This window comes from Primulina eburnea, chromosome 13 (assembly GCF_022965805.1).
Source record: "Primulina eburnea isolate SZY01 chromosome 13, ASM2296580v1, whole genome shotgun sequence".
Classification (NCBI taxonomy): Eukaryota; Viridiplantae; Streptophyta; class Magnoliopsida; order Lamiales; family Gesneriaceae; genus Primulina; species Primulina eburnea.
The window spans coordinates 2,447-14,075 of NC_133113.1; the positions used below are offsets into that span (position 1 = coordinate 2,447).

At 51.9% G+C, this 11,629-nt stretch overlaps 1 protein-coding gene across 1 annotated transcript; it reads left to right on the top strand.

Annotated features, from left to right (window-relative positions):
• The first annotated feature begins 1,005 nt into the window (after window positions 1-1,005).
• Window positions 1,006-5,785, top strand: LOC140809068 (uncharacterized). Its single transcript, XM_073166534.1, has 6 exons — window positions 1,006-1,716; window positions 1,773-2,069; window positions 2,174-3,255; window positions 3,402-3,501; window positions 3,607-4,764; window positions 5,177-5,785. Exons 1-6 carry the CDS (start codon window positions 1,006-1,008, stop codon window positions 5,783-5,785), a joined length of 3,957 nt encoding a protein of 1,318 aa, XP_073022635.1.
• The last annotated feature ends 5,844 nt before the right edge of the window (window positions 5,786-11,629 follow it).

Sequence of the window (11,629 nt, forward strand, 5' to 3'; positions counted from 1 at the left end):
TGTTTAACAAGAAAAGTCTTTTTGCCCTTGCTAAGATTTTGGGCAATCCGGTGAAAATGGATGACTTTACTGCTGACTCCTCTCGGAGCGCTTTTGCTCGAGTCTGTGTGGAGATGAATGTGTTGGAACCACCCGTTAAGCAAATTTGGGTGGGTTGGGGTGATCATACCCAGGAGATTGATGTTGTGTATGAGAAAATACCTGGGTATTGCTTGGATTGCAAGATGTTGGGTCATTCGACCGACATTTGCTATTCTCATGGTAAAAATCCTAAACCTGCTCGATCCAAGCCTGCTGATCGAGGCCTCCTCAGCCAGAGGCGCCTCCTGCTCAGGCACCACCTGAGGGTGCAGCCCCTGTCATTGTCCCGGGACCACAGCCCCAGCTTCATGTCAATGGCCATGGTCCTCGGCGTAGACAGAGACGGAGGCCTGTTCGTCAGGCTCTTCCGAGGGATGACCCACTTGCTTCGAACTCTTTTGGAGTTCTTTCACATTTGCAGGAGACAGAGGTTGGCTCTGAGGAGCTTGGATTAGGTGTTCCTGATCCCTCTGTCGGTTTGAGTTCTCATCAGGAGGCCCCTTCTTCTGACCGCCCTGCGGTCACGGTGGCTGAGGACGATGAGAGTGTTCCTTTTATGGACTGCGTGGATGACCTTGGATCTCCACGCCCGGATGTGGTGACTGTGTTTGTCCTCCCGGAGGTTTGTATTGAAAATCATAGCAGCCACTCGGTCCCATCTTTTCCTGCATCCCCTGCTGATGCCACTTCTATGCTGGACGAGTTGATTGCTCGACAGGGACCCCCTATTCTTGAGATGACCCCCAGTCACATGTCGGCTGATGATCCTGATCAGGATTTTGATCGACATTCTGTGTCTGGAGTTAGCTGTGGGTCCGAGTGTAGTATTCTGGACACTGACATGTCCAACCCCAGAAAAAGACCTCAGGATGATGGTCGGCGATCGCATAAAAAGCGATCGGGTCCTTCTTCCACCCGTTCCCCATGAATTGTTTAATCTGGAATATCCGGGGACTTCGAGGTTCGGAGTCCCAGCAGAGGCTTCATGCCTTTGTGAAGGAGAAACAGATTAAGGTTTTGGCTGTTTTGGAGCCCTTGATTGATCTGGATCCGAGATTCATGACTCGCCGTTTGGGGTTTTCTGGAGTCATCTCTAATCTCTCCGGTCATATCTGGGTATTTTTTGCTGCTGATGTGAGGGCGGAGTGTGTTTTTGATCATGCTCAGTTCCTTCACATCAGAGTCTCTGCCTCTTTCTTGCCGACAGAGATATTTTGTTCTTTTGTCTATGCTAGATGTGATTATGTTCAGCGTAGGGATCTTTGGGCTTCTTTGCTTTTGGTTAAGCCTGTTTTGGGTCCCTGGCTGGTTGGGGGCGACTTTAATGTCGTCAGGGATGCGTCTGAGTGCTTGGGCTCCCGTGGTGGTAGGTTGCTACCCATGGAGGAGTTCAACACTTTTATTCTTGATTCTGGCTTGATCGATGCTGGTTTTGAGGGGTCTTCGTTCACTTGGACGAATAAGACCATTTGGAAGCGTTTGGACAGGGTCTTGGTTTCTGTTGATTGGGGCGATCATTTCAGCTCGATTCGGGTTGAACATCTCGCTCGTACTGTCTCGGATCACTGTCCGCTTTTGGTTACCGCCCCTGTTTTTGCCCGTGGGCCGAGCTCGTTTCGCTTCCAGCGTATGTGGGTTAGGCACCATGGTTTTTTGCAGACTGTGAGGCTTAATTGGAATCTGCCTTGCAGTCTGAGCGGCATGCCTCGGCTTTTTGCCAAGATGAAGCGTCTCAAGCATCACCTCCGGTGGTGGAATCGGATGTTTTTGGTAACATCTTTGATAGACTCACTGAGGCTGAGAGGGCTGTTCGTTCAGCTGAGGATGTTTGTGAGGCCGACCCTTCTGACGCGAATTGGACTTCCCTGTCCGATCGCAATGAGGATCTGGCTCGTATCACCGCCATGGAGGCGGATTTTTGGAAACAGAAAGCGGCTTGCCATTGGCTTGAGGATGGTGAGCGGAACACCAGACTCTTCCATAATATGGTGAGGAAAAAGCGCGTGGCGAATAAAATTTTCCGCATATGGGAGAATGGGGTTGCCTGACGTCTCAGGATTTGATTCAGCAGTCGGGAGCCTTGTTTTTCCAGGATCTTCTTACCGGGGAGCCCTCTGCGCTCGATTGCCCTGATTTTTCGGGTTTTCCTCGGTTATCTCTGCTGTGGAGAATGATGGTATTGCTGCGATTCCCTCTTTGGAGGAGGTCCGCGCGACCGTCTTCTCCATTCACCCTGATAGCGTTGCTGGCCCTGATGGCTTTTCCTTCGGCGTTCTTTCAGCATTGCTGGGAGATTGTCCATCAGGATGTTTTTGGTGCTGTTCTTGATTTTTTCCAGGGTTCTCCTATGCCTCAGGGCTTTACCGCCACCACGATCACTCTTATTCCCAAAGTCGAGGGTGCACGCGCTTGGTCGGACTTCCGTCCGATCAGCCTGTGCAATGTCACGAACAAAATCATCTCGAAGCTGTTGTACTCTCGGTTGAGGGATGTGGTGGAGAGACTTGTTTCCCCGAATCAGAGTGGCTTCGTTCCGGGTCGGATGATCTCGGATAATATCCTCCTTGCCCAGGAGCTCACTCACAGCATTACTCTCCCCTCTCGTGGTGGTAATGTCATCTTGAAGTTGGATATGGCCAAGGCCTATGATAGGGTCCAGTGGCATTTCCTCTTCGACGTTATGAGACATTTTGGTTTTTCAGAGCGTGTCGTGGCTTTGGTCTCGGCCTGTATTTCCCATTGTCATTTCTCTGTGAACATCAATGGTTCGCTATCGGGGTTTTTTGGTTCCACCAGAGGCCTCCGGCAGGGCGATCCATTGTCTCCCCTTCTCTTCGTTTTGGGGGCGGAGTATCTTTCTCGTGGCCTTGACCGCCTCTACCTGCAGCATCCTGCGCTCAGGTATCGTTCTGATTGTGATATTTTGATTTCCCATCTGGCTTACGCTGATGATGTCATTATTTTTGCCAGTGGTGGGTACTCGTGGTATGCAGCGCCTTGTCGATTTTCTGCATCACTACGAGAACTGTTCGGGGCAGCGTGTGAATGCTGCCAAGAGTTCTTTGATTTTGCCTCCGAGGTGCTCTGGGCGCCTCCGCTCCCGGATTCTGCGCATCACTGGGTTCGCCGAGGGTCATCTGCCCCTCAAGTACCTCGGAGTTCCCCTTTATCGGGGTAATCGCACCTGCTCCCTTTTTGAGCCCCTCCTACAGTCTGTTCGTAGGAAGTTAGAGGGTTGGGAGATTCGGACCCTCTCCCCGGGTAGCCGCATGACCCTGATACGTAGCGTGCTCCTCTCCATGCCGATTTATCTGTTTCAGGTGGTTCAGCCACCTCTGGCTGTCATGGAGAAGCTTGAGCGGGCCTTCAACGCCTTCCTCTGGGGGTCGAGACCCTTGGAAAGAAGTGGCACTGGGCCCGGTGGTCCCGGGCTTGCCTCCCTGTGCTTGAGGGGGGCTTGGATTCCGCAGATTGAAAGATCTCGTGGAATGTTTCTCTATCAAATTATGGTTTAGATTTCGGCAGGGCTCTTCTTTATGGGCGAGATTCCTTTTCCGGAAGTATTGCCGGCTGGATGCTCCTGCCTGTGTCCCCGCCCGTGCTTCTATTTCCCCCATTTGGCGTCGTCTCCTCAGGATCCGCCCTCGCGCGGAGCCTGGCATTCGCTGGCGAGTTGGTCTCGGAGATGTTTCCTTTTGGGATGACACTTGGTTTGGGGACGTTCCTTTGTCCTCCCGGTGTGTGGTCCGCGGGGGCCGTGATGTTCGGGTCTCTCATTTTCTGTCTGAGGGGTCCTGGGATTTTGATCGCCTCTGTGCGGTTGTTGCTCCTTCGGTTGCCGAGGAGATTGTTTTGATTCCTGTTCTTTCGGGCGACCCTGATCTGGCACGATGGATCCATAGCTCCGATGGTGCTTTCTCTGTGAGATCTGCTTGGGAGCTGATCCGTCAGCGTGCTCCGTCTTCTGATATATTCCGCCCGTGTTGGGGGAGCTGGTTGAGGCCTACCATGTCGTTCTTCCTCTGGAGATTCTGGCATCAATGGCTCCCAGTTGATGAGGTGCTCCAGCGCCGGGGTTTTGCGTTAGCCTCGAGATGTCAGTGTTGTGATATGTCTGAGACATTCACACACATATTCATTCGCAGCCCGGTTGCTCGGTCTGTCTGGCACTTCTTTGGCGCCGTGTTTCGGGTTCGTATTCCCGACACTGAGGATTTCAGTTTGTTCCTCAGTGCGTGGAAGAGAGATTTGGTCTGGTCCCGGGGGGGCCATGTGCGGGAGTTTCTTCCCTGCATTGTCCTGTGGTTCCTCTGGACTGCGCGGAACGATGCTAAGCACCGTCATCTTCCCATCTCTGGGGAGACGGTGAAGTTTCAGATTTTGTCTTACCTGCGTCTCGCCCACTCTGCGCGTACTGTCAAGCCCAGACATTGGCTGGGTGTGTTTCATGTGGCGAGATTGCTGGGTATTTCGGTTGCTCTCCACAGATTTCATAGGACGGCGATTGTTCGCTGGCTGCGGCCGCCGTCCGGGTGCTTCAAGCTTAATGTGGATGGGAGCGCGCGTGGTACATCTGGGGACTCCTCTGCTGGTGGCGTTGTTCGGGATGATTCCGGGAGGGTTGTGCTCTCATTCAGCGAGTTCATCGGAGCTGGGTCTTCTCTTCGGGCTGAGCTTTGGGCGGTTTGGAGGGGTCTTCTCCTTTGTTCTGATCATTCTTTTTCCCTCTTTGGATCGAGCTTGATTCTCTGACTTCTATTCAGCTCATTCGTTCCCGTCGATGTTGCTGGGGTCTTGATCACATTATATCCAGGATTCTGGTCCTTTTGAGGGGGCGGTCTGTTCATATTTCGCATATATTTCGGGAGGGTAATTCGGTGGCGGATGCGTTGGCGGCGAGGGCCCATACCCTTAGGCACTTTACCTTAGAGTTAGGTCCCTCCCTCCCTAGGCACATTTCCATTCTTGCACGTTCGGATACCTCCGGACTTCCCTACCTGAGATATAGATGTTCTTAGCTGCTTTGCAGCCCTCCCTTCACTTGGATCCCATTTCTTCGGTATTTCTATATGTATATGTATATTTTTCTTTGCAGGTACTGTTACTTAGGGGGTTTCTCTTTTCCCCCGTTTTGCCAGTCTGGTGTGAGTGGGCCCAGACACTCGCACACTACATGTTTGGTCTCCTCGGGATTGGGTGGGCTCTCGCACTTACCCTCTTGGTGCTCTTCTTTGGCCCTCTCATATTCCCTGGAGCGCTATTTCTGTTTGGGCCTCTATTGGTCCACTTCTGGTCCCTGGCGGGCGTTTACTGCAGTTTCTCCTTGCCCGCCGTCTCAGTTCTTTTACAGGAGTTTTACTGGATGTCGTGGTGGTTCCAGGGATTCTTTCCGGACGATCCTCTTCATTGTTATGATACCTTCGTCAGATTTATACTTCAGATGCTGGATCTTTTTTGTTCTGGCTGGATTGCGATCTTCATTTTGCTCTTCTATCGTCATTGTACAGTGATTTCCTGGCCTTATCTTATTTTGACTGATGGGATTCATACAGTTACTCGGTTTCAGATTAGAGTCGTTTTGACAGATTGGATTCTTCAGGGTGATGGCTTAGAGATGAGAATTTCTTCATGGATTCTGCAATCATCTCCCAGTTATCATTTAGTCTTCTTCGGCGTGTTGACTCTTAGCGCAGCTCGTATTTGATTAGTTTCTGGCGCACTTTGCCGTAGTCTAGGGGTTATTTTTGTTAAACGTTATTTTTGTCATAGCTACTTTGTCTTTATGGTGCCACGGTTTAGCCTTTCAGGAGGTCTTGGTGTATCCCCCTCCTCTTTAGTTTTCTTTCTGTTGTTACTTTTATTTTGTGGATATATACAGGTAGGGGTTCTGCCTAACCCCCCGCATCCGGCGGTGTTTTCCGGTTTAAAAAAAAAAAAAAAAAAAAACCCTAAACCCTAAACCCTAAACCCTAAACCCTAAACCCTAAACCCTAAACCCTAAACCAAAAAACACACAGTAAAAGGTGCGAAAAAACCACACTAAACGTTACTATTCACGCCCTCACCACCGCCATGCCGCCGCCGCCGGATCCCGGCCGGCCAACCACCCCATGTGAACGCCACCTCACGGCGACCAACATACCAAAATTTCAGATCATTCCACGTCCGATTGCCCCTCCGATTTCGCGTTTGAAATTCCGGCCGTTCCGTTCACCTCTTCGCGGCGTCCGGCCCTGCTCCTCCGGCGCCGACACCCACTATCGACTCGCCTCGTCCCGACGGTTCATCTACCACCCCCCACCGATAACCCCAGCCGTTCCCCGCATTCCGATTGCAAAGCCCGCTACTGTTCACGGCTCGCCGGCGTGCTTTTTCTCATTCCGGCCGATTCCTCGTGCAACCGTTTGATAAAAGCCCCGATCTGGAATGCCCAGTCAGACGATTAATGCCACCGAATCAGTCCAACGGTTCTCCGTCCGGCGGCAATTTCAGATCTACGATTTCTGCTCCGTCGCGCCTTTCACGGTCTCCTCTACGCTCCGATTCCGGCGCCGTTCACGGCGTTTTTTTCAATTCCTCGTCACACGATGATCGTCCAGTCATGGGTCGTGTTTTGCCTCAATCAATTTTCTGGTTTCCGGCCACCGGTCGGAAACCCCCAATTTCTAGGGCAAAATCGAATTTACTCTCATCCTTTGATTCAATCGACCCCTCTGCCGGCCGGTTCTAGTGGATTGAAGACCGGTTCCGTGATCTCCTCGCCGTCGCCGATCTTTGGTACATCTCCGGTGGTCAACTCGCCGGTCAACTCGGCCGGGTCAACTCAGCGAGTTGACCGAGTCAACTCAACAGTCAACAACTCGGGTATGGCTTCTAAATCTGATTCTCGTGCGACAAAGACGTTTCCGGTGTCATTTAGGGATGCTCTGGCTCCTACTTCCCCTCGCTCGGGGAAGAATGGCTTTGGAGATGTCTTGAATGCTATGGAAGAAATGCCCCGGCCGACTCTTAAGGATGGGAAACCGGGTATTTTTTCCCGGATGAGGTAATGTCTTCTCTGACCGAGCCTTTTAAGTTTTCTTTAGTTGGGAAGATTTCTGGTAATAGATCCTTAGTCCCAAACTCGGAAATTTCTAAGGCATTTGCTCGTTTGGGATTGAAGCGATCTTTTGATTTGAGGTTTTTGCCTCGGGGTTTTCTGATCCTCTCACTTCATTGTGAGGAGGATTATGCGTTTTTTGGACGCGTGGGCAGATGATGGTGGGACCTCTCGGGATCCGTTTCTCCAAATGGACCCCGGAATTCAATCTACAGGAAGAATCTCCCATCGCCCCTGTTTGGGTGCGTCTCCCGGGTTTGCCCATTCACCTGTTTAACAAGAAAAGTCTTTTTGCCCTTGCTAAGATTTTGGGCAACCCGGTGAAAATGGATGACTTTACTGCTGACTCCTCTCGGAGCGCTTTTGCTCGAGTCTGTGTGGAGATGAATGTGTTGGAACCACCCGTTAAGCAAATTTGGGTGGGTTGGGGTGATCATACCCAGGAGATTGATGTTGTGTATGAGAAAATACCTGGGTATTGCTTGGATTGCAAGATGTTGGGTCATTCGACCGACGTTTGCTATTCTCATGGTAAAAATCCTAAACCTGCTCGATCCAAGCCTGCTGATCGAGGGCCTCCTCAGCCAGAGGCGCCTCCTGCTCAGGCACCACCTGAGGGTGCAGCCCCTGTCATTGTCCCGGGACCACAGCCCCAGCTTCATGTCAATGGCCATGGTCCCCGGCGTAGACAGAGACGGAGGCCTGTTCGTCAGGCTCTCCCGAGGGATGATCCCCTTGCTTCGAACTCTTTTGGAGTTCTTTCACATTTGCAGGAGACAGAGGTTGGCTCTGAGGAGCTTGGATTAGGTGTTCCTGATCCCTCTGTCGGTTTGAGTTCTCATCAGGAGGCCCCTTCTTCTGACCGCCCTGCGGTCACGGTGGCTGAGGACGATGAGAGTGTTCCTTTTGTGGACTGCGTGGATGACCTTGGATCTCCACGCCCGGATGTGGTGACTGTGTTTGTCCCCCCGGAGGTTTGTATTGAAAATCATAGCAGCCACTCGGTCCCATCTTTTCCTGCATCCCCTGCTGATGCCACTTCTATGCTGGACGAGTTGATTGCTCGACAGGGACCCCCTATTCTTGAGATGACCCCCAGTCACATGTCGGCTGATGATCCTGATCAGGATTTTGATCGACATTCTGTGTCTGGAGTTAGCTGTGGGTCCGAGTGTAGTATTCTGGACACTGACATGTCCAACCCCAGAAAAAGACCTCAGGATGATGGTCGGCGATCGCATAAAAAGCGATCGGGTCCTTCTTCCACCCGTTCCCCATGAATTGTTTAATCTGGAATATCCGGGGACTTCGAGGTTCGGAGTCCCAGCAGAGGCTTCATGCCTTTGTGAAGGAGAAACAGATTAAGGTTTTGGCTGTTTTGGAGCCCTTGATTGATCTGGATCCGAGATTCATGACTCGCCGTTTGGGGTTTTCTGGAGTCATCTCTAATCTCTCCGGTCATATCTGGGTATTTTTTGCTGCTGATGTGAGGGCGGAGTGTGTTTTTGATCATGCTCAGTTCCTTCACATCAGAGTCTCTGCCTCTTTCTTGCCGACAGAGATATTTTGTTCTTTTGTCTATGCTAGATGTGATTATGTTCAGCGTAGGGATCTTTGGGCTTCTTTGCTTTTGGTTAAGCCTGTTTTGGGTCCCTGGCTGGTTGGGGGCGACTTTAATGTCGTCAGGGATGCGTCTGAGTGCTTGGGCTCCCGTGGTGGTAGGTTGCTACCCATGGAGGAGTTCAACACTTTTATTCTTGATTCTGGCTTGATCGATGCTGGTTTTGAGGGGTCTTCGTTCACTTGGACGAATAAGACCATTTGGAAGCGGTTGGACAGGGTCTTGGTTTCTGTTGATTGGGGAGATCATTTCAGCTCGATTCGGGTTGAACATCTCGCTCGTACTGTCTCGGATCACTGTCCGCTTTTGGTTACCGCCCCTGTTTTTGCCCGTGGGCCGAGCTCGTTTCGCTTCCAGCGTATGTGGGTTAGGCACCATGGTTTTTTGCAGACTGTGAGGCTTAATTGGAATCTGCCTTGCAGTCTGAGCGGCATGCCTCGGCTTTTTGCCAAGATGAAGCGTCTCAAGCATCACCTCCGGTGGTGGAATCGAGATGTTTTTGGTAACATCTTTGATAGACTCACTGAGGCTGAGAGGGCTGTTCGTTCAGCTGAGGATGTTTGTGAGGCCGACCCTTCTGACGCGAATTGGACTTCCCTGTCCGATCGCAATGAGGATCTGGCTCGTATCACCGCCATGGAGGCGGATTTTTGGAAACAGAAAGCGGCTTGCCATTGGCTTGAGGATGGTGAGCGGAACACCAGACTCTTCCATAATATGGTGAGGAAAAAGCGCGTGGCGAATAAAATTTTCCGCATATGGGAGAATGGGGTTTGCCTGACGTCTCAGGATTTGATTCAGCAGTCGGGAGCCTTGTTTTTCCAAGATCTTCTTACCGGGGAGCCCTCTGCGCTCGATTGCCCTGATTTTTCGGGTTTTCCCTCGGTTATCTCTGCCGTGGAGAATGATGGTATTGCTGCGATTCCCTCTTTGGAGGAGGTCCGCGCGACCGTCTTCTCCATTCACCCTGATAGCGTTGCTGGCCCTGATGGCTTTTCCTCGGCGTTCTTTCAGCATTGCTGGGAGATTGTCCATCAGGATGTTTTTGGTGCTGTTCTTGATTTTTTCCAGGGTTCTCCTATGCCTCAGGGCTTTACCGCCACCACGATCACTCTTATTCCCAAAGTCGAGGGTGCACGCGCCTGGTCGGACTTCCGTCCGATCAGCCTGTGCAATGTCACGAACAAAATCATCTCTAAGCTGTTGTACTCTCGGTTGAGGGATGTGGTGGAGAGACTTGTTTCCCCGAATCAGAGTGGCTTCGTTCCGGGTCGGATTGATCTCGGATAATATTCTCCTTGCCCAGGAGCTCACTCACAGCATTACTCTCCCCACTCGTGGTGGTAATGTCATATTGAAGTTGGATATGGCCAAGGCCTATGATCGGGTCCAGTGGCATTTCCTCTTCGACGTTTTGAGACATTTTGGTTTTTCAGAGCGTGTCGTGGCTTTGGTTTCGGCCTGTATTTCCCATTGTCATTTCTCCGTGAACATCAATGGTTCGCTATCGGGGTTTTTTGGTTCCACCAGAGGCCTCCGGCAGGGCGATCCATTGTCTCCCCTTCTCTTTGTTTTGGGGGCGGAGTATCTTTCTCGTGGCCTTGACCGCCTATACCTGCAGCATCCTGCGCTCAGGTACCGTTCTGATTGTGATATTTTGATTTCCCATCTGGCTTACGCTGATGATGTCATTATTTTTGCCAGTGGTGGGACTCGTGGTATGCAGCGCCTTGTCGATTTTCTGCATCACTACGAGAACTGTTCGGGGCAGCGTGTGAATGCTGCCAAGAGTTCTTTGATTTTGCCTCCGAGGTGCTCTGGGCGCCTCCGCTCCCGGCTTTTGCGCATCACCGGGTTCGCCGAGGGTCATCTGCCCCTCAAGTACCTCGGAGTTCCCCTTTATCGGGGTAATCGCACTTGCTCCCTTTTTGAGCCCCTCCTACAGTCTGTTCGTAGGAAGTTAGAGGGTTGGGAGATTCGGACCCTCTCCCCGGGTAGCCGCATGACCCTGATACGTAGCGTGCTCCTCTCCATGCCGATTTATCTGTTTCAGGTGGTTCAGCCACCTCTGGCTGTCATGGAGAAGCTTGAGCGGGCCTTCAACGCCTTCCTCTGGGGGTCGAGACCCTTGGAAAGGAAGTGGCACTGGGCCCGGTGGTCCCGGGCTTGCCTCCCCGTGATTGAGGGGGGACTTGGATTCCGCAGATTGAAAGATCTCGTGGAATGTTTCTCGATCAAATTATGGTTTAGATTTCGGCAGGGCTCTTCTTTATGGGCGAGATTCCTTTTCCGGAAGTATTGCCGGCTGGATGCTCCTGCCTGTGTCCCCGCCCGTGCTTCTATTTCCCCCATTTGGCGTCGTCTCCTCAGGATCCGCCCTCGCGCGGAGCCTGGCATTCGCTGGCGAGTTGGTCTCGGAGATGTTTTCTTTTGGGATGACACTTGGTTTGGGGACGTTCCTTTGTCCTCCCGGTGTGTGGTCCGCGGGGGCCGTGATGTTCGGGTCTCTCATTTTCTTTCTGAGGGGTCCTGGGATTTTGATCGCCTCTGTGCGGTTGTTGCTCCTTCGGTTGCCGAGGAGATTGTTTTGATTCCTGTTCTTTCGGGTGACCCTGATCTGGCACGATGGATCCATAGCTCCGATGGTGCTTTCTCTGTGAGATCTGCTTGGGAGCTGATCCGTCAGCGTGCTCCGTCTTCTGATATATTCCGCCCGTGTTGGGGGAGCTGGTTGAGGCCTACCATGTCGTTCTTCCTCTGGAGATTCTGGCATCAATGGCTCCCAGTTGATGAGGTGCTCCAGCGCCGGGGTTTTGCGTTAGCCTCGA

Excerpts from the sequence above, each read along its gene's own strand:
- LOC140809068 (XM_073166534.1), top strand. The coding sequence starts at position 1,006 with ATGAATTGTTTAATCTGGAATATCCGGGGACTTCGAGGTTCGGAGTCC. Across the intron at positions 3,256-3,401 it reads CGGAGTTCCCCTTTATCGGG|GTGGTTCAGCCACCTCTGGC; the intron begins GTAATCGCACCT and ends TATCTGTTTCAG. Across the intron at positions 3,502-3,606 it reads AAGAAGTGGCACTGGGCCCG|GGCTCTTCTTTATGGGCGAG; the intron begins GTGGTCCCGGGC and ends AGATTTCGGCAG.